Source organism: Salmo salar, chromosome ssa03, assembly GCF_905237065.1.
Source record: "Salmo salar chromosome ssa03, Ssal_v3.1, whole genome shotgun sequence".
In the NCBI taxonomy this organism is placed as follows: Eukaryota; Metazoa; Chordata; class Actinopteri; order Salmoniformes; family Salmonidae; genus Salmo; species Salmo salar.
In genome coordinates, this window is record NC_059444.1 from 38,534,504 (window position 1) to 38,556,605 (window position 22,102).

Sequence of the window (22,102 nt, forward strand, 5' to 3'; positions counted from 1 at the left end):
TTTCTATAGGATGGAGACAGGACTGGAGAGGCAGAAAAATCTAGCAACCTGAATATATGAGAGCAGTCTTTCGTGCACGCGCACTTTCGCTTGATGGTCCCTGGCAGCGCGCCAGGTGGTAAGTGAAGGGCGCGCGCGTTGTCGGCGCAAGGTGTGGGGATTTGCAAAGTTTGGCATTTCCACAATGAACCGAGGACATTTTCAATCAGCGTTTGTAACGCCGTGGACGCAGGGATAATACTGGTTCATATAAATGCTGTTCAACTTGAATAGCGATATGAATCAAATTGACCTGCTTTTGAATGCGTTGTAGTTGTACTTCAGCTTTGCAAACAGGTAAGAACCAATAGGACTATATTATCTTCGGGTTATAAGATTGAAGTTAACAAACAGTACCCTACTGTAGGCTAACTGTCGTTTTATTACTTTGTTTTACATGTTTTGTTATGGTTGTTAGTAAGTAGTTAACCTCCTCCCCAGGCTAATTGCGCATGGGCAGAAGTGTCTGGTGAACAATGTTATTAGTAGGTAGGCCTAGTTGGAAGTAGACTATGAAAAACAAACAAAATTATAATTTGATATGAAATACAGATTTTTTTTCTGCACTTTTAGGCCAAAAGCACCACTGCCATTTCATGATTGTAATTTCCTCTGTTGTTAACTGACTCATGTCTCTCTCCTAGTGTGTTTTTCTGTAGACAGTGGACGGAGTCCTAAAGTTTAACTTGTTTGGAAACAGAGCGGTACCTTCTAACCCTATCTAATAAGGGAGACATGCAAACTTGACTCCTTCGTTGAGCTTCATACCTCTCCACCAGCCTCCAGCTCCAGATGATGCGGACGAACAATAAAGGCCGGAGCGCCTCCCCCCACAGGAACGCCTACAAGTCTGACTTCCACTCCATCAAATACTCCTTGGACACTGTGACCAGGCCTAGACCTACTTCCCTGGGCCTCTCTATCCCTTCACCTGGCCCCATGGCAGTCCCTCACACCAGGACCAGCAGTGCCAGTGGCCCTGGTGAGTGTTCTAGGGGTAGGACCCTCAGTCCTAGAGGGACCAAGATCCGAGACAACATCTTCCTCCAGATGGACAGCCAACAGCACCTCATCCACCCCTTGTCTCAGGCCCTACCCAAATGCTCTCCCAGCTACAGCTCTGTCCGGAGCATGTCCAGTGTAGAACCATCTATGCTAGATAAACCGTCCAAGGCCGAGGAGATAGAGATAGACAGAGCGGCTCTAGCTCAAAAGTTCTCTGTGACCCGGAAGCTGTTTGAGACGGTCAGCGGGGGTCAAAGTGTAAAGGTCAGCCCTGGCAGAGATGGCAGGGGGTCTGTGGATGGGAGGGGGGAGGACGGGGGCATGGGGAGAGCAAGGGGCAGGTCAGAAAGAGATGAGCTGACATCTACGTCAGAAAGCGAAGGAGAGGGGGAGGGGAGGAAACCCATCAACGTACACACACACATTTCTCTATCCGACGTAGAACTCCACACGCACACTTCATCACTGGACACCAGCTTGTCTACACACATTCACCCAGTTAATGGTCACTCCAGTGAGACTTTTTCCCCTGATGGCCCAAGTCCTATGGCTGACCCCTCAGACAGCAGCAGTGTGTGTGGTGGAAGTGTGTTAGATGGGAGTGTGTGTGAGGACTCTGTGTGCTCCCATGTATTCAACCCACCTAGCCCAGCACCCAGCACCCTCCACTCTCAGCATCCATCCCATTCTTATGACTCCCCTAGTCCTCTCACCCCAGTCTCCCCCTGTTCTGACCAGACTGACTTCTATGGCCCTAGTACACCTAATGCTGACAACAGGACTTTGTCTGAGGGGAATGACCCTAATGATCTTTACATGACCCCTGGTGACCCTTTGACCCCCACAGAGGGGTCAGGGGCTAGGACTGTGAGGGCGGAGCTAGTGGAGGTGAAGAGCGAGTCGTCTGAGAGCGAAGGGAACGAGGGAGAGGAGGATGAGGACACCTTAAAGAAAGAAGAGGAGACCATGAAGCAAGAGGAGGAAAGCAAGAGGGAGGAGAGCAATGTGAATAACCTGGTAGATGATGTGTTTGAAGAATCCGGTGTGGAACCTAGAATGGTAGAACAGAGAATGGTTGAACCTACAGTGCAACCTAAAATGGTGGAACAGAGAACAGTTGAACCTCCAGTAGAACCCAGAATGGTTGAACCCTCGTTAAGCGAGTGTGTGGAGGGATTCCCTGACAGTTCTGAGGTGAGGGAGAAGGAATCAGGGAGAGACATGTACCAGCAGGCGATAGAATGGAGGGAGGGGCAAATGGCGGGAGAAAGCAGACGGTATAGAGAAGAGGGGACGACAGGAAAGAGTGAGATGGAGAACGAGAATGTAGGGACGGAAGAAGGAGATGAGGCAGGAGAGCAGGAGAAAGTTGAGGCGAGAGGAAGCATGCGTAATGAGAGCAAAGAGGAGGAAGGGAACGAGAAGGCCGGATTGGAGGCAAGAGGGAAAGACTTCAGGGTAAAGAAGGAGGTGAGAGAGGAAGAAGAGAGGAAGTGCAGATGGAGAGTGGAGGTGAAGGATGAGGACGAAGGGAGAGAGTGCACTGAGAGAGGAGAGAAGAATGGGTCTACCATCATCCTTGGGATTGAGGAGGAGGCCTTCGCGAAAGACAGGGAACGGGACTCCGCAAGATGTCTGACTCCAGAGCCAGAGGAGCAGCTCTCTACTGAATATGAAGAGATTCCCGGTCTTCCTCATGAGGATGATGAGGATTCTGCTAAGACAAGGAAGGTCAAATTCTCGACAGCACCAATCAAGGTAAACCCCCCAGCCACCCCTACCCCACACCCAATCTCATTGTTAGAAGAACACCACAAAAACTCACTCACCCCATTGGGTTTGATTAAAGGGGTACCAGATTTTGATTCAGAGAGTAAGTATGGCTCAATCCCTTAGTTGTGGTAAAATGAAAAGCATGGGTAGGTCGAAGGAACTGTCTGTAGAGCTCCGAGACAGGATTGTGTCGAGGCACAGATCTGGGGAAGGGTACCAAAACATTTCTGCAGCATTGAAGGTCCCCAAGAACACAGTGGCCTCCATCATAAATGGAAGAAGTTTGGAACCACCAAGACTCTTCCTAGAGCTGGCCGCCTGGCCAAACTGAGCAATCGATGGAAAAGGGCCTTGGTGAGGGAGGTGACCAAGAACCCGATGGTCTCTCTGACGGAGCTCCAGAATCCCTCTGTGGAGATGGAAGAACCTTCCAGAAGGACAACAATCTCTGCAGCATTCCACCAATCAGGCTTTTATAGTAGTTGCTAGATGGAAGCCACTCCTCAGTAAAAGGCACATGACAGCCCGCTTGGAGTTTGCCAAAAGGCACCTAAAGAACTCAGACCATGGGAAACAAGATTCTCTTGTATGATTTAAACCAAGACTGAACTCTTTGGCCTGAATGCCAAGCATAATGTCTGGAGAAAACCTGGCACCATCCCTACAGTGAAGCATGGTGGTGGCAGCATCATGCTGTGGGGATGCTTTTCAGCAGCAGGGACTGGGAGACTAGTCAGGATCGAGGGAAAGATGAACGGAGCAAAGTACAGAGAGATCCTTGATGAAAATCTACTCTAGAGCGCTCAGGATCTCAGACTGGGGTGAAGGTTCACCTTCCAAAGGGACAACGACCCTAAGCACACAGCCAAGACAACGCAGGAGTGGCTTTGGGACAAGTCTCTGAATGTCCTTGAGTGACCCAGTCAGAGCCCGGACTTAACCACTATCGAACATCTCTGGAAAGACCTGAAAGTAGTTGTGCAGTGACGCTCCCCATCCAACCTGATAGAGTTGAGAGGATCTGCAGAGATGAATGGGAGAAACTCCCCAAATACAGGTGTGCCAAGCTTGTAGCAAGAGAGTACCAAGAGAGTTCAAAGGGTGCCTACTTTGAAGAATCTCACATTTTAAAATATATTTTGATTTAACACTTTTTTTTGGTTAAAACATGTTTCCATATGTGTTATATCATCGTTTTGATGTCTTCGCTACTATTCCACAATGTAGAAAATAGTAAAAATAAAGAAAAACCCTTGAATGAGTAGGTGTGTCCAAACTTTTGACTGGTACTGTATATACAAATATAATGGGGTATATGAATAGAAAAGGTGTGTACAGCAGTAGTTGTATAGGATGAGCCATGACTCAAATACAGTATAGAACATCCAACTTCCCTACTGTATGTGACTCCACATTAGGTTTTTCAGTGTGAGGGATTCTAGTCAGGATCTAAAATCTCCCAGACATCTCAGCCCCTGTAGCTGCCAAGTCTTCTGAGAGCCTTACTAGGTATGCCACTGTTGGCACACATTTCACCAGGTCAGTGTGTATTTGGGATTTAATTACTGGCAAATGAAGTCCCATAACTGTTTTGAGGACCATTTTGTCTAAGACGTTCCCTGCCTCTGAGATTGAACTGCAGCACATGGATTTGCGATGACTCAGCATTGTGTGTGTGTGTGTGTGTGTAAAGCTTAGTGTGGTAAGACTAAGCGTCTGCTACAGCTTGTGTTTCCATCTCACACCCCAGTCATATTGGAGGATCTGACAACATAAACACTATGGTGTGGTATCAATAAGTCCAGCTGGCAGAGAGCGGGTAGACAATCTGGGGGACCCAGAAAACCAGACTGGCATACACACACACACACACACACACACACACACACACACACACACACACACACACACACACACACTAAACTTGACTATGAAAGATGTAATTGTGTGTGTGTGTGTGTGTGTGTGTGTGTGTGTGTGTGTGTGTGTGTGTGTGTGTGTGTATGCCAGTCTGGTTTTCTGGGTCCCCCAGATTGTCTACCCGCTCTCTGCCAGCTGGACTTATTGATACCACACCATAGTGTTTATGTTGTCAGATCCTCCAATATGACTGGGGTGTGAGATGGAAACACAAGCTGTAGCAGACGCTTAGTCTTACCACACTAAGCTTTACACACACACACACACACACTAAACTTGACTATGAAAGATGTAATTGTGTGTCTGTGTGTGTGTGTGTACTCTCAGGTGTTCCTTACCTACTCTAATGCGGACTATGACAGGCGTAACGATGACGTTGACCCTGTGTCTTCCTCTGCTGAATATGAACTGGAGAAGAGAGTGGACAAGATGGACCTCTTCCCTGTCCAGATAGAGAAAGGTTGGTCCCCTCTCTCCTCTGCTATCTCCCTCCCTCTATCCTTTACCTCTTCCATTCCTTTTTACATTCCTCTCTCCTTCTCTCTCACACCCTTTATCAGCCCATCTCTCTCTCTCTCTCTCTCTCCTTTTGTTTTTACACCTACTCTTTTTCGTCTACCTCCCCTGTCTCTGTCTGTCTGTAGGAGACGAGGGTCTGGGTATCAGTATAATAGGGATGGGGGTAGGGGCTGACCAGGGTCTGGAGAAGCTGGGCATCTTCGTTAAGACCGTCACAGAGAACGGAGCTACACAACAGGACGGACGGTGAGAATCTGATCTAAGGTTAATGATGCCTTTCTAATGGTAAGATGCGAGTGTAATACTGTAAGCTGATCCTAGATCTGTGTGTCTCTCTCTGTGTGTGTGTGTCAGTATCCAGGTGAATGACCAGATAGTGGAGGTGGATGGGGTCAGTCTGGTCGGAGTCACACAGCTGTTTGCTGCCACTATGCTGAAGAAAACCATTGGCACCGTCAGGTGTATATATACAAATACACACACACACACACACACACACACACACACGTTCTCTACGGCAATTTGGTGTACCACTTAACACAGGCTGATGATTTGTCGTTGTCTCTTACTGCAGGTTTTTGATAGGCCGGGAGAAGCAGGGGGAGGAGAGTGAGGTGGCTCGTCTGATCACTCAGAGTCTGGAGCAGGACAAGACACCACCTACAGTGGAGGTAGGTGTGAGACTGTGTATACAGTGCCTTCAGAAAGTATCCACACCCCTTTACTTTTCTAACATTTTGTTACAAAGTGGGATTCAAATAGATGTAATTGTTGTTTTTTTTGTTTTTGTCAATGATCTACACAAAACACTAATACACTATATATCCAAAGTATGTGGACACCCCGTCAAATTAGTGAGTTCGGCTATCTCAGCCACACCCGTCGCTGACAGGTGTATAAAATCGAGCACACAGCCAAGCAATCTCCATAGACAAACATTGGTAGTAGAATGGCCTTACTGAACAGCTTGGTGACTTTCAATGTGGCACCAACGTAGGATGCCACCTTTCCAACAAGTCAGTTTGTCAAGTTTCAGGGTTCGGGCTAGGCCCCTAAGTTCCAGTGAAGGGCAATCTTAACACTACAGTATACATTGACATTCTAGACGATTCTGTGCTTCCAACTTTGTGGCAACAGTTTGGGGAAGGCCCTTTCCTGTTTCAGCATGACAATGCCCCCATGCACAAAGTGAGGTCCATACAGAAATGGTTTGTCAATTGGTGTGGAAGAACTTGACTGGCCTGCACAGAGCCCTGAGCTCAACCCCATTGAGCCCTGAGCACAACCCCATTGAGCCAGGCCTAATCGCCTAACATCAGTGCCCGACCTCACTAATGCTCTTGTAGAAAGACTTCCCAGAAGAGTGGATGCTGTTGTAACAGCAAAGGGGGGACCAACTCCATATTAATGCCCATGATTTTGGAATGAGATTTTTGACGTGCAAGTGTCCACATTCTTTTGGTCATGTAGTGTACATCTTGATAAGATAAGTATCCAACCCCCTATGTCGATACATGTTAGAATCAACTTTGGCAGCGATTACAGCTGTGAATCTTTCTGGGTAAGTCTCTAAGAGCTTTGCACACCTGGGTTGTATAATATTTGCACATTATTCTTAAATTCTTCAAGCTCTGTCAAGTTGGTTATTGATCATTACTAGACAGAAATGTTCAGCTGTTTTGCTGGACAGACAATTTAAGTCAACTTTAACCAGGCCACTCAAGAACATTGGTAAGCAACTTCAGTGTATATTTGGCCTTGTCTTTTGGGTTATTGTCCTGCTGAAAGGTGAATTTGTCTCCCAGTGTCTGTTGCAAAGCAGACTGAACCAGGTTTTTTTAATGATTTTGCCTGTGCTTGGCTCTATTGTTTATTTTTATCCAACAAAGGTCACTAGTCCTTGCCGATGACAAGCATACCCATAACATGATGCAGCCACCACCATACTTGGAAATATGAAGTGTGGTATTCAGTGATGTGTTGTTTGTATTTTTTTCTTTTTTTCTTTAGTGCCTTATTGAAAACAGGATGCATGTTTTGTAAGAAAAAATCTGTACAGGCATCCTTCTTTTCACTCTGTCATTTAGCTTAGTATTTTTGAGTAATTTACAATGCTGTTCATCCATCCTCCGTTCTCATATCACAGCCATTAACTTCTCTAGGGCCAGTGGGACGATTTCGTCCCACCTACGTAACAGCCAGTGGAATCCCATGGCGCGTTATTCAAATACCTTAGAAATGCTATTACTTCAATTTCTCAAACATATGACTATTTTACACCATTTTAAAGACAAGACTCTCGTTAATCTAACCACACTGTCCGATTTCAAAAAGGCTTTACAACGAAAGCAAAACATTAGATTATGTCAGCAGAGTACCCAGCCAGAAATAATCAGACACCCATTTTTCAAGCTAGCATTTAATGTCACATAAACCCAAACCACAGCTAAATGCAGCACTAACCTTTGATGATCTTCATCAGATGACAATCTTAGGACATTATGTTATACAATACATGCATGTTTTGTTCAATCAAGTTCATATTTATATCAAAAAACAGCTTTTTACATTAGCATGTGACGTTCAGAACTAGCATACCCCCCGCAAACTTCCGGTGAATTTACTAAATTACTCACGATAAACGTTCACAAAAAACATAACAATTATTTTAAGAATTATAGATACAGAACTCCTCTATGCACTCGCTATGTCCGATTTTAAAATAGCTTTTCGGTGAAAGCACATTTTGCAATATTCTAAGTAGATAGCCCGGCATCACAGGGCTAGCTATTTAGACACCCACCAAGTTTAGCCCTCACCAAAGTCAGATTTACTATAAGAAAAATGTTATTACCTTTGCTGTTCTTCGTCAGAATGTACTCCCAGGACTTCTACTTCAATAACAAATGTTGGTTTGGTTCAAAATAATCCATAGTTATATCCAAATAGCGGCATTTTGTTCGTGCGTTCAAGACACTATCCGAAAGGGTAAAGAAGGGTGACGCGCGCGACGCGTTTCGTGACAAAAAAATTCTAAATATTCCATTACCGTACTTCGAAGCATGTCAACCGCTGTTTAAAATCAATTTTTATGCCATTTTTCTCGTAAAAAAGCGATAATATTCCGACCGGGAATCTGTGTTTTAGTACAAAGAGAGAGAAAATAAAAACATGGGGTCGCCTCGTGCACGCGCCTCAGTGTCATTGTCCTCTGATAGACCACTTACCAAAGGCGCTAATGTTTTTCAGCCAGGGGCTGCCTCGACATCATTCAGCTTTTTCCCGGGTTCTGAGAGCCTATGGGAGCCGTAGGAAGTGTCACGTTACAGCAAAGATCCTAAGTTTTCAATAAAAAGAGTCAAGAAGCCCAAGGAATGGTCAGACAGGGCACTTCCTGTACAGAATCTTCTCAGGTTTCTGCCTGCCATATGAGTTCTGTTATACTCACAGACACCATTCAAACAGTTTTAGAAACTTTAGGGTGTTTTCTATCCAAAGCCAATAATTATATGCATATTCTAGTTTCTGGGCAGTAGTAATAACCAGATTAAATCGGGTACGTTTTTTATCCGGCCGTGTAAATACTGTCCCCTAGCCCTAACAGGTTAAACTCTGTAACTGTTCTAAAGTCACCATTGGCCTCATGGTGAAATCCCTGAGTGGTATCCTTCCTCTCTGGCAGCTGAGTTAGGATGGACGCCTGTATCTTTGTAGTGACTCGGTGTATTGATACACCAGCCAAAGTGTAATTAATAACTTCACCATGCTCAAAGGGATATAGGTAAAAAAAAATATATATATATATATATATATATCTACCAATGGGTACCCTTCTTTGTGAGGCATTGGAAAACCTTGCTGGACTTTGTGGTTGAATGGGTTTGAAATTCACTGCTCGACTAAGGGACCTTACAGATAATTGTGTGGGGTACAGAGATGAGAGAGTCATTAGAAAATGATGTTAAACACTATTATTGCACACGGAGTGAGTCCATGCAACTTATGTGACTTGTTAAGCACATTTTTACTCCTGAACTTATTTAGGCTTGCCATGACAAAGGGATTGATTACATAGCGACTCACAACATTTCAGAGTTTCATTTGCAATTACATTTAAAACATTTAAAAACATAATTCCAATTTGACATTATGGGGTATTTTGTGTAGGCCAGTGACACGACATCTCAATTGAATCCATTTAAAATTCAGGCTGTAACACAACAAAGTGTGGAACAAGTCCAGGGGTGTGAACACTTTCTACACTTTGTACGTAAGCATTCCTTATTGGTTGTACCTGTGTGCGGGTGTTTTATGCATCTCAGTTGCTAATTAGAGGTGATGATGGTGCTCTGGGGCTGAGCACAGTGGACGAGAGAGAGGAAGATCTCCTTACAGAGGATGAAGAAGAGGAAGACCTAACCAGCCTGGACTCAGCCCAGCTCTGCCTTAAATACAAACAGGTGTGACAGTCAGATGTGTTGAAGTCCAGTATTGTGTGTGTGTGTGTGCGCGTGCGTGCGTGCGTGTACTCTGGTGAAAACGTACTCTGTTACCCCCCCCGAAAGCATTATGTTCCTGGTGCCAGAACAGATTCTAGTGTCTGGAGATCTGAAGGCATCAGATAGGTGTTAGTGTTAATAAGTGTTGTTAAGTTGCATTGTGTTGTGCAAAGTGTTTTCAAGTGTGTACTGGTCTCGCCTCAGCTCCAATTGAAGCTCAGGACCAGATCAGACCAACTCTACCTAGCCCAGGAGAAGGTAGGTCACACTGACGAGACTGTCAAAACGCATGCTAACACACACACTCTTCCTCCCTCTCAGAACAGACTCATTTAGCTCTATGAGACGTCCCTGTCTACAGTCTGAGTTATTAGTACAGATGCCATGTTCCAATAACCTTGAAAATAGACTTTCTTCTTGTCCGTCTTCCCTGTGTTATCACTGATCGGATCTGACGTGACAGCATTGGTTAAAGCGATCTAATTTAGGCCCTTACTTTTACCTGTGCAATTGTTCGATTTAGTGATTATTTAGGAAGAAGGAAGGCTGCATCTTCAAGGTATTGGAACGTGGCTGAAGTGGACTGGGTGCTTAGTAGAGTGGGTAGGGGATGTTTCTAAGGGGAGTGTCTACTGTCTAGGGATGAGGGCTAGATGAATGGGGCTCATGGTATGGGGCTAGGGAACTGGTTACCCACCTGTTTGTCCTCCAGCTGAGGGTTTGTGAGGAGCAGCGGGCCTTGTGGGAGAGTCGTCAGGATGAGCTGGAGCAGAGTGTCCAGGATGGAGAGGAGAAGGCTGACCAACTAGAGAAGTAATCATCAATTACACTGATCTACCAGTCACTCATTTAGTGTGATGGTGATGATAAAAAATTCTGATTATGATGAACATGATGAGGAAGAATGTGATTGTTCTTCTAGGTACTGGCAGGAGGCCCAGGCTCTGTGCAGGATTGTGAACCAGCGATTGGCTGACACTCAGAGCCAATTCGACAGCCTAGAGGTCAAATACAGCAAGGCCAAGAGACTGCTGAGGGAATTCCAACACAGGTGAGCTCTGGGTAATGTAGTCAACAGTGAAAATGCCCCTGTGAGCCAATTTGGAACTTTCACTGCCATTTTAGAAAGTATATTTCTCTCTGTGTCTGATGGTCCTTCTGTCCCTGTGCAGAGAGAAGGAGAGTGAGAGGAGAGAGGAAGAGCTGCGGCGAGAGATGGAGGAGACCGAGAGGAGACACAGAGATACCGTGGATAGACTACAGAGACAGGTGAGACTGGAGGAGATGACGTAAACTGCGGTGCACAGCTACTACCTGAGTGAGAAGTGTTTTTCTTTTCCTCTGTTCAGATAGGTCCCCTGGAGCGAGGGGAGGCGGTCCCTGAGATCGACAACCAATCGCTGGACACCTCATTTACCTCCAGTAAGACACTGCCCCTCGGGTAGTATGTGTCTGTGTGTGCGAGCATGTGTGTCTCTTTGTGTATTGAGCCTCTCAGACTGTGTGTTTGTATCAGGTGCAGACTGGAGCATTGCGGTGCCTGAGACGGGTCGGCTGGACACCAGCGCTCACAGGGCCAGAGCACAGCTCGCCCAGAAAGCCAAGAGACACCCTCCCTCACGAGACAAACTCAGAGAGTCCTTCAGGAGACAGGTCAGACACATACATACATACATACATACATACATACATACATACATACATGTACATACATACATACCTACATACATGTACATACATACATACATACATACATACATACATGCATACATACATACATACATACATACATACAATGTTCTATCACTCCCTGTAGGGTGAGGAAGACCAGATTCAGGCCTGTGACAGGAAGAGCCAATCTCTGACTGCGAGCACACCCCGAGAGGCGGGACGTTCATTCTCAGCAGGAGGTGACCGTGTCCACTCCAGCACCACCTCTCTGTCTGCCCTCACCCCCCCAGTCCCATCCCCCATCCTCTCTCCTCACCCCCCCATCCAGGCCAGTCTCCCTCTAAAGAGGACAACTCCTCTACCACACACAAATCAAAGAGAAGATTCCCTGACTTCAGGTAGGTTGCTCACCAGATCCTCTTGTAGTTGTAGTGTACAGCAAGCCCATTCTCAAACCAACCCCTAACCCCTTTCCCCTAGGCACTTCTGAGCAGATAAGATACTTTTGTATGTATAGTGTATGTGGACACCCCTTCAAATTCGTGGATTTGGCTATTTCAGCCACACCTGTTGCTGACATGTGTATAAAATCGAGCACACCACCATGCAATCTCCATAGACAAACATTGCCAGTAGAATAGCCTTACTGAAGACCTCAGTGACTTTCAACGTGGCACCGTCATAGGATGCCACCTTTCCAACAAGTCAGTTTGTCAAATTTCTGCCCTGCTAGAGCTGTCCCGGTCAACTGTAAGTGCTGTTATTGTGAAGTGGAAATGTCTAGGAGCAACAACGGCTCAGCCGCGAAGTGGTAGGCCACACAAGCTCACAGAACAGGACCCCTGTGCACAAAGCGATGTCCATACAGAAATGGTTTGTCGAGATCTGTGTGAAACAACTTCACTAGCCTGCACAGAGCCCTGACCTCAACCCCATCGAACACCTTTGGGATGAATTGGAACGCTGACTGCGAGCCAGAGAGGTTAGAGGACAGAGTCAGTGCCTTACCTCGCCCAAAAATCAGTGCCTGACCTCACTGAAGTTCTTGTGGCTGAATGGAAGCCAGTCCCCGCAGTAATGTTCCAATATCTAGTGGAAAGCCTTCCCAGAAGAGTGGAGGCTGTTATAAGCAGCAAAGGGGGGGACCAACTCCATATTAACGCCCATGATTTTAGAATGAGATGTTCGACGAGCAGGTGTCCACATACTTTTGGTCATGTATGCGAAATGTGGTAATAGTTCCACCTTGTCCTCTAACCTCTGTTCTTCTGCCCTCTAGCAGCCTCCGCAAGTCTCTGAGCAGAGGGAGGAAGAGTGAGAAGGAGAAGAACGAGAGAAGGTCCCTGGACCACAGGTAAAACAAATGGTATACACACTACGGAACTAGCAGAGAAAACGGGGTCCAGTCAATACTATACACACACCATGTCCAGCGATTTCTATTTACACACACATTACATTTCTTCTTTCAGTGTTTCTGCCGTCCCTCTATTTGACTGTTGCGTTGTCTTTCTCTGTCCCCAGGGGTTCGTGTGGTGACCTGGTAGGTAACTCCAGCAGTGGTGTATCTCCCTCAGGCTCTGTCACTTCCATGCCCTCCTGCCTGCCCTTCTCCTGGTTCGGGGAGCGAGGGCGGGAGAGACTGAAGAAGGAGAGAGAGAAGCTTAGGTCGGTCTCCAGCAGCAGTCTACCCTACATGACCACCGGAGGCAGTAGAGACTGCCAGGTGAGAGGGGAGGCGTGCATTCGCACACCTGGCCTTTCATCTCCGACTACCCTGGACTTCAAATTTCATTTTGGCTCAAAGCACTTGTCCAACTCAATAATGTATGTGGCTTATGATTTTCGCATGCTTATTTCACCTGGGGCCTTTCATTTTGTACTGTACTCGCTCTTGACTGTGTGCGGTTGGTTGTGTGTGCAAGCGTGCACTTTACTGTGTGTTTGTGAGTCACACATGTCTTTGCTCATTCTAGAGACTGAGTGTCGCAGACGCGGGGAGTACCAGCTCTGCTCTCCTGTCAGGGATGCTATCAGATCTGTCTCTCTCTGGGCGCTCTCAAACTCTCACCTTCTCCTCAGAGGTGAGTCTCTCCATCTCTCTCACATGGTCTCCCTCTATTTCTCACTCTGTCCTCTCTCCCCTTCTCTGTCTTATCGCCCTTCTCTCTCTGACCTGATTTCTGCTCTAGTTTTCTACCATTCCTTGATTGTTTTCTCCTCGGCTCAAATGGCTGGATTGTGGTTTACCCCCCCCCCCAACGACCCAGAATAAGGTGTTAGTTTGACACAAACCCAAAACAGTTCAAAAACAATCTGTCCATATGTCTGTCCCTCTCTGTAGACTCTAGACGGTGACTCTGTCCTAGTTGGTAGCAATAATCAATGGCAAAGCCAACCCCTGGACCAATGGACCAATCAGCAGGTCTGTCTGTGGTTGATTGGCATTAGCATGGACCAATATGCAGCCGAGTTCACAGCCAATGGTGTGGATGGGCTGCAACTCCTCAATCTGGACAACAATAAACTCAAAGTAGGTTTGTTCTACAGGGAGTCAAGGACTATGTTTTAATACTGTTAGACATCATCCTCTCCTCACCTTCTGTCTTCAGTGTTCTGATAAATGAAAGGACTGAATGGACTTCCCTGATCAGTGACCAGCTAGGAAAGGGGGCGAGTGAAGAGTATTGTGACGCGTCCCTTAGATGAATGATTTCATTCCATATGGATCAGCCCATAGTTTCACATAAATTAAAGTCTCCCTCCACCTCTTTCTTTAGGCTCTGGGGGTGTGCAGTCAGAGTGACCGTGCTGCTCTGAAGAGAAGGCTGAAGGAGATGAGGAAGACTCTGGAGCGAGAGAAGGAGAGAGTGAAGGGAATGGAGAGAGAGGACAAGGAAAGGGAGAATAGGAGCAAGGAGAGTGAAGGAAAGGAGATGAGGGAGAAGGCGGGAAGGGAGGGCAGATGTGGTGGTAAAAAGGTCAGAACAGAGTCACTCTGCTGAAGTCTGACCTATCTTAAATCACAACTTTTTATCTGAGATGTCCTACTATTAGGCTCATGTCATGCATTCCAGTCTTCAGACAAGCTGCTTTAGTCTATATTAGTCTCTCTGTCAGCAAAGACATGTCTTACTGTAAGTCTTCACCGCGGCCGGTGAAATACTTTTTATTTATTTTAAGTGTTTTGTTGCTATGTATAGACGTTTCTATATGCATGTTGTACAGTGGATGACATTAAGCACTATATTGTATTTTAAGCTGTGAATGTTTTATGTGCGTTAATAAATAATGTTTCAAATTTAGACTTAACTTCTGACTGTAAAGGCCGCATTTTAACATTCAGGTTAAATTTCATTTCCACGATGTAACAAAATGCACGAAAGAAAAAGATGGATGTGACTTTGTACAGGATGTAAAAACATTTATTTAGCATGGCAATTTTTCACACTTTTACTTTACATTGTCAACAGCTGTCACTGGACAAATCCTCCACGTTAAGGATGAAATGGGTCCTGTTTAAATACTTCTACAAAACCAAAAAAAAGGCATAATTTCTTCACTTCCTTGAAATGAACACTGATTTAACGTGACCGGTTAGAAGAACTACGATATGTAGTTTCTCCACTCACTCTGCTTCACTGGTCCATCTCAACAATCTAATACTTATAAGTTCACAACGTTCTCTCTGAGCAGTTATGGACGTTAGTACATAGATATAAATAATATAGAAAGATTGAATGGGAAAGCTGTTGATTAGCTCCTGCTTTAACTTGATGAAAAATGGCCACAGTTAAACATGCGAAATGTGTATAACTGTCCTTACACCCAAATGGTTTTGAGATTATTTGTGATTTGAGGCATCCATCCTTCCATATCTTGGAAGAAAAAAAAACTCATTCTGAAAAATGATTTGGCCAGTGGAGTACTTTGTAGGTAACATTCTCCTCATACAATAAATACACATTCTTCAAAATATACAAAACATATAAAACACTCTAGCCTATTCCATAAGTGTACATTTACAAAACAACATCCAGAGCTTTGAAAGAGAGACAGCTGGGATTCTTGACCCAAAATGTAAAAGAACACACAAAAATCTTCTCTTTCTGTCCAGTGATCAACATGGATGTCACTATCAAGATAAAATTCAATCAGACAAGGTACTACTTAATTGATCCCCAAAAAGGGACAATTTGATGAAGTGTTATTTCACCTTATCTAACCGTCTGTCCTTAAAGTACACAAATAAAGCTTTTCTACAATCCTTTTTAAAAAATGTGTAATTTTTGTGTCCATACTGTGGCGCGGGGCCTTGGAATAGTCAGATCAATGTCTGTGGGAACGGGAGCTCCAGCGTTCCACCATTAAGAGTAACTCTCGTTCTCACTCCAGCTCGTTATCCAGGCTTTCTTTTCCAGGCTTCCCAGTTGGTCTTTCTTCTCCTTTTGTATCCGCACCGCATTATAACTGGGAACGCTGTCGTCGTACTTGGAGCGTCTGAAAAACCCACACTGTCGGCGGCAACAACAAAAAAACAGCACATAGAAAATCAGTAACTAGCAGTTTTGAGCGTCTCGACAACATAAAAGGAATAGTTCACCCTCACATCAAACTATGGAAAAGTCTAAATGTTTGATTTTGGGGTGTACTATCCCTTTAAGGGCAGAGATGTGAGTGAGGCTCTTGAACAGTAGGAGGCGATACAGAGCCATCGGTGGTCCTACATGCAGAAATCTGTAATGTAGCAACGCCCCTATAAACCAGGCTGAGAGAGAACCACTTCAGAGCCTTCAGACAGGAAGTGCTTGAAGTTCCAATGGCGACCACAGAAGCAGAAACCAGAGACAGAGAGCGATGAAGACCACAAGGACCAACCCAGAAGGTCTTTAGAGCGATAGGAGAACAGTTCGTATACATGGCATAAGGATTTTTCAACCAAAGGAAGCATTCATACCCACATGGCCATGCAAGTAAACCGTCCATAACTCCACAACAACAGTTAGAAAGAAGGACATTTCCAAGCAGAAACTAGAAGTGCTTTTTCTACAGCAACCTGTCAGCTGAGCTCTTTAACATTCCATCCGTTCCATCGTCAAAGCCATTGCATTTGATTTCGTAGCTCTGAGCCCCTTTACTGCTTGTTCATTAGCGAAAGCGTTCCCCCCCCCCCATTCAGCGATAGTTAGTCTGCCACTGTGTCCGTCCATCCTCTGTGACCCTGGGCATGTATAGGTGGGTATAGATGCGTTTACCCCAGAGACAGCGTCTCTCCCTCTTTTACGCGTCAGAAGACGTCAATCTCTCTTTGTCAGAGGGTGGTACATCCTCTTTCTTTTTCCCGAAGAAACCACACTAAAGAGAAGCAATTGCATTAGTGTGTGTGTGTGTGTGTGTGTGTGTGTACGTACGTGTGTGTATTCATACTGTATATACTGTAAACAGTGACATTTATGCGCGCTCTTCTAGTCTTACCTTCCACAGCAGGAAGACCAGCAGGCCGAGCAGCAGCAGCCCTAACAAGATGGCTACCAGGATGATCCACCATGGGAGTCCTCCGTACTGAGCCACACGACGCTCTGGGAACACCGTCACTCTCACCTGAGAAAAGACAACAGCAATAGAGAGTCAACAGAAAGTCAATAGAAAGGGAAATGTGGGTGTTTTTTTTAATTTGTGTTCGAAATGTGAAACTGGTCAAGTACCTGCGTCTCGGCGTTCCTCAGGACCATGTTTTTAGCTGCGCCGTTCACTCTGAGAGAGGCTTTCACGATCACGTCCAGATAGTTCAGCTTGGAGTACTCCTGTTGGGAAACACAGAGGGGGGTGAGAGTGGACAGGAACATGAGGTGCAGTCAAATAGCAGAGGGAGGTGCGTGTCTTACCTCCAGGAATGTGCTGTTCCAGAGGCGAGATCTGAGCAGGATGACTGCATTACTGTCCAGGCCCTGAAGGGGGCAGCGAATCTCCACACACTTTGCCCCGTCCTCACACGACTGTAACACACACACACACACGTTAGAGTAGAGCTCGTAAACGACTAATAACACAACATTTAAACGTTGAGCAGCTGGGAGAGAAGGTTGTGTTACCAGAGTAGTGTATTTCCTCTTGTCAGTCAGTCGTGCGATGGTTCCCCCCTGAGGTTTGTCCGTCTCCCCTACGGCTCGTCTTCTCCTGGTGCTGCTCGGCTCCTAAACGGAGTGTGACACAAGATCATTCGGAACAAACATTCCCTTGGTGAGAACAACAGAGGTAACTGTACTGGGACTGTTAGTTTGTTTGCCTTGGGACCGGAAAGGTCCAAGGAGATTGGAGTTTGACCGCTGCGGTGTTTCCTAACCTCTTTGACAGTGAGTGAGTTGATCTCTCTCTCAGGGGAGCAGGTGATCTGTTCCAGGCCTCTGGAGTCGATCTTCATCAGGTACAGGAGCCACTTCCCCTCCACCGTCTCCTTTGGCCAATTGACGATCAGGGCGGCGCTGCCGTATGTCTTCAGGGGCTTCCCCAGGTTAATCACCTGTCAATCAAAAGGCAGTCAAAGGACAGGTGAGTTCAGTTTATAGTGACCCTGTTTGATAATGACGTCATTATTCCGGAAAAGAACCAAACGAATAGGCTTACCCTGAACTCGTACTCGATGGGGCTGCCGATGTCTCCCTCGGACTTCATGGCGCTCTCACCTTTGACCTCTCCAGTAAAGTAGACCTGGGAGGGCTTGGCCACTCTGGGAAAACAAGAAACACGACGTGAACACAAACGTCGTCATGCTGACGCTCCGATGCTGGCAGGTGCAACAACTCATTTGGTTCTCACGTGTAAAAGCACATGAAAGCACATTAAAGTAAGCAGCTGGCAAATCATATCGTTGTACCCTGTGAGGGACAGCAGCAGCTCGATCACCACTTTGGCCTTGGCCTTGACTCTGGCCACGTTTTGCTGGTCACTCGTCCTGAAAGGTCAGAGGTCAAATCAGCACCGTTGGTCAAATGTAGCCGTGCAGCATCTCATCGTGGAGGGAGGCGGGCAGCGTATACTCACGTCTCCAGCTTCAGGTCTATCTCCAGCTCTGTGGTGTTCAGAGAGATGCCAGCTGTACTCAGGATGATGTAGAACTTCGCCTAAAACACACAGACGGACAGGTCAGCACGTGCACGCGCTTCAGCTGGTGATGGTGATTGGCCTCGGCGTCTCTCACCTCTGAGCCTCGCTTGAAGGGGTTCCCCAGCTCACAGTCTGCCTGAGAGCCGTTCGTATTGGTCACACAGATCACCTGCTTGTCCTGCAATCGACAACAGCCAAGTCACAACTCGGTAACCGGCCTGAAGAACGGAAGAGGGGAAGGAGAGAGAGAGAGAGGGCGTGTGACAGAAGAGGAGAGGTGTAAACTCACCGCGTTGGGTGCAGAGCGGGAGGCAGAGTAGGAGAGCGAGGGGGGGAAGGAGGCAACCAACGCCGCCTCATGGGCATCATCTCCATTCTGATTGGTCACCGTGATCTCCAGGGCGATGTCCTTCTGGTCGCTAAGGGAGACTACTGGCACCCCATCCTCTCTGCAAGGACACCGGCAGATTTATGTCAGCGTTGATTCCACTCACCCAGGTGTTGGTTAGTGACACAGGTTCAGATGTTCTACTCACATAGGTAGTGGATGGAAGACGTCCTTGTTGGGTTCTCTGTAGCAGAAGCGATGCTGGAGCTGTACGTTGCTCTGACACACATTATCACTGCCACAGCCCTCCTTCAGGAAGCTCACCTACACACACAGGGAACAGCATGCCGATCAGACAGACTCACGCCAGACCAAAGGGAACGGGCTTTAAGAGCAGGCCACGGTCGTAAAACTCTTGTCACACAAGCCGACCCGAAGCTGGCCAATAGGACACTGTGTTACGGTTGTTGTTGGTCACCTCAGCGCGGGCCGTGATAGGCTCGTTGGAGTCGAGGATGGGCGGGAGTTCTGGGAGCGCTCTTCTTTTCCTTTTGGAGTTCTTTATCTCCACGGTAACGTCGATGGGGATTCCCCTGAGCTTGTCCTTAATGTTCTCCTGTAGGTGACAGACACACAGATTACAGATAAGAGATACGTGGTACTGGCTTATATATCACTGGCAAAGGACAGAGGAGACTGATTCTTGTCCATATTTTACCCGCAAGGTTGGTGAAAGACCGTCTTGAGATTATCTCTCTCTTTCTTCCCCTCTCGCTACCCCTTCCTCTTTCTTATGGCAAGCAGTGTCACGAGTCGTGCGAGTTGGGATCTAGTACCTGCAGTGTGAGTTTGGCGGTGATACACTCCTTCTTGCCCTGTCCACTGAGGACGAGAACACCGATGGACTGGTAGTCGTTGACGTCGCTGGAACGCGTGGAGAAGGTCACTCTGGGAGGGAGACCCTTCTTCCGACGCTCCGCCTCCGCCTCAAAGGAGTACGCCACCGCTGAGGAGGGGAGAGAGAACGAGACAGAGTGAAAGAGAGAGAGAGAGAGAGAGAGAGGGACAGTTACTATTGCATACTGATCTAAGGCCTAAAAAGCCCACTGAAAAAATCATAACACAAATGGTGTTGTCTTACTCAGTCTGGGGCTGTAGGATTTAGGGTTGGCGGTGTAGGAGAAGCAGGCCTCTACCTCCAAGCTGGAAACACAGCAAGTCATTTGTATTTGTGAACATGGTTTAACCTGTTGGGTCTAGGGGGCAGCATTTGCACGTCTGGATAAAAAAAATGTACCCGATTTAATCTGGTTACTAATCCTACCCAGTAACTAGAATATGCATATACTTATTATATATGGATAGAAAACACTCTAAAGTTTCTAAAACTGTTTGAATGGTGTCTGTGAGTATAACAGAACTCATTTGGCAGGCAAAACCCTGAGACATTTTCTGACAGGAAGTGGATACCTGATGTGTTGTATTGACTTTAAACCTATCCCATTGAAAAACACAGGGGCTTAGGAATATTTTGGCACTTCCTATTGCTTCCACTAGATGTCACCAGCCTTTACAAAGTGTTTTGAGTCTTCTGGAGGGAGATCTGACCGAACAAGAGCCATGGAACGATGATGTCCCATTAGACACCTGGCGCGCGAGTTCATGTTGGGTACCCTCGTTCCAATACGTTATAAAAGAGTATGCATTCGTCCACCTTGAATATTATTCATGTTCTGGTTAAAAAAGGCCCTAATGATTTATGCTATACAACGTTTGACATGTTTGAACGAACGGAAATATATTTTTTCCCCTCGTTCATGACGAGAAGTCCGGCTGGCTTACATCATGTGCTAACGAGACGGAGATTTTTGGACATAAATGATGAGCTTTTTTGAACAAAACTACATTCGTTATGGACCTGTGATACCGGGAAGTGACATCTGATGAAGAGAATCAAAGGTAATGGATTATTTACATAGTATTTTCGATTTTAGATCTCCCCAACATGACGTCTAGTCTGTATCGCAACGCGTATTTTTCTGGGCGCAGTGCTCAGATTATTGCAAAGTGTGATTTCCCAGTAAGGTTATTTTTAAATCTGGCAAGTTGATTGCGTTCAAGAGATGTAAATCTATAATTCTTTAAATGACAATATAATATTTTACCAATGTTTTCTAATTTTAATTATTTAATTTGTGACGCTGACTTGACTGCCGGTTATTGGAGGGAAACGATTTCCTCAACATCAATGCCATAGTAAAACGCTGTTTTTGGATATAAATATGAACTTGATAGAACTAAAAATGCATGCATTGTCTAACATAATGTCCTAGGAGTGTCATCTGATGGAGATTGTAAAAGGTTAGTGCATCATTTTAGCTGGTTTTATGGTTTTGGTGACCCTGTCTTTGACTTGACAAAACATTACACACAACTCTTGTAAATGTACTGTCCTAACATACTCTAAATTTATGCTTTCGCCGTAAAACCTTTTTGAAATCGTAAAACGTGGTTAGATTAAGGAGATGTTTATCTTTCAAATGGTGTAAAATAGTTGTATTTTTGAAAAATTTGAATTTTGACATTTATTTGGATTCAAATTTGCCGCTCTTGAAATGCACCTGCTGTTGATGGAGTGCACCACGGGTGGCACGCTAGCGTCCCACCTAGCCCCAAGAGGTTAAATGGTTTCTCATTGTCCCTATTCTGCAGATAAACAGCACACTCACCAGATGCTGTTGCCACAGTTTTTCTTAGTCAGATCGATCTCCTTTGGCGTTGTCTTGACAACCTTCTGGATGCTAATGACCGGCCGAGTCCTGGAGTGACGTCACAGGGTCAAAGGTTTAAAGGTCAAGAAAGTGCCCCCCCAAAAAAGACGGTATTAACAAATGGAATGTAGAAATGTACAAACAAAACATTGTGGGGTAGATGACCGATTGCCATGGTTACCTGTAGACGAACACAGAGTCGGAGAGAGATCCAACGGCCAGGTCAGGGTACGAGTTCCTGTCCAGGTCCATGTTACCAGCTAGGGAATAACCAAACAACTTTGTCTCCGATGGCACCCCTGACAACACCTGTGCAGGTTTGACGTTGATGCCCTGAGCTGAGCCGTGGTAGATAAACACCTTCCCTGACCCACTGTCATAATAGGGTGCTCCCACAGCGATGTCTGGCAGAGAGAGAGAGTCAGGATTACTCACCATCTACACACACACACACACACACACACACACACACA

The 22,102-nt window shown here is 46.0% G+C and overlaps 2 protein-coding genes across 4 annotated transcripts in view; one reads left to right on the forward strand and one right to left on the reverse strand.

Annotated features, from left to right (window-relative positions):
• On the forward strand, positions 1-15,691 carry LOC106600076 (neurabin-1). Its single transcript, XM_045716036.1, has 19 exons — positions 1-336; positions 684-2,802; positions 5,065-5,197; positions 5,382-5,502; positions 5,611-5,715; positions 5,831-5,927; positions 9,579-9,716; positions 9,960-10,013; positions 10,468-10,568; positions 10,678-10,806; positions 10,928-11,024; positions 11,105-11,177; positions 11,272-11,408; positions 11,572-11,828; positions 12,706-12,780; positions 12,951-13,152; positions 13,403-13,510; positions 13,771-13,959; positions 14,207-15,691. The coding sequence occupies exons 2-19, from the start codon at positions 832-834 to the stop codon at positions 14,429-14,431; spliced, it is 4,212 nt and encodes a 1,403-aa protein (XP_045571992.1). The 5' UTR covers positions 1-336; positions 684-831; the 3' UTR covers positions 14,432-15,691.
• Positions 14,826-22,102, reverse strand: part of LOC106600084 (integrin alpha-6) — a 19,905-nt gene continuing 12,628 nt past the window's right edge. Inside the window, exons 8-25 of one of the 3 annotated variants that reach the window (XM_014191430.2) lie at positions 21,811-22,033; positions 21,588-21,677; positions 20,000-20,061; positions 19,695-19,864; positions 19,337-19,474; positions 19,067-19,182; positions 18,820-18,979; positions 18,625-18,708; positions 18,468-18,547; positions 18,301-18,378; positions 18,051-18,153; positions 17,770-17,946; positions 17,519-17,620; positions 17,312-17,422; positions 17,132-17,230; positions 16,902-17,027; positions 16,682-16,781; positions 15,701-15,940 (exon numbers count right to left, since the gene is read on the reverse strand). In XM_014191430.2, coding sequence (XP_014046905.1) covers positions 16,707-16,781; positions 16,902-17,027; positions 17,132-17,230; positions 17,312-17,422; positions 17,519-17,620; positions 17,770-17,946; positions 18,051-18,153; positions 18,301-18,378; positions 18,468-18,547; positions 18,625-18,708; positions 18,820-18,979; positions 19,067-19,182; positions 19,337-19,474; positions 19,695-19,864; positions 20,000-20,061; positions 21,588-21,677; positions 21,811-22,033 — 1,994 coding nt within the window. In that variant the 3' untranslated portion in view covers positions 15,701-15,940; positions 16,682-16,706. Of the gene's footprint in view, positions 16,782-16,901; positions 17,028-17,131; positions 17,231-17,311; positions 17,423-17,518; positions 17,621-17,769; positions 17,947-18,050; positions 18,154-18,300; positions 18,379-18,467; positions 18,548-18,624; positions 18,709-18,819; positions 18,980-19,066; positions 19,183-19,336; positions 19,475-19,694; positions 19,865-19,999; positions 20,062-21,587; positions 21,678-21,810; positions 22,034-22,102 lie in introns of all 3 variants that reach the window. The other 2 variants (XM_045714831.1, XM_014191429.2) reach the window with 2 other exon arrangements.

Coding starts and splice junctions, on each gene's coding strand:
- LOC106600076 (XM_045716036.1), top strand. CDS start 832: ATGATGCGGACGAACAATAAAGGCCGGAGCGCCTCCCCCCACAGGAAC. Junction 2,803..5,064: donor TCTCGACAGCACCAATCAAG/GTAAACCCCCCA, acceptor GTGTACTCTCAG/GTGTTCCTTACCTACTCTAA. Junction 5,198..5,381: donor CCCTGTCCAGATAGAGAAAG/GTTGGTCCCCTC, acceptor GTCTGTCTGTAG/GAGACGAGGGTCTGGGTATC.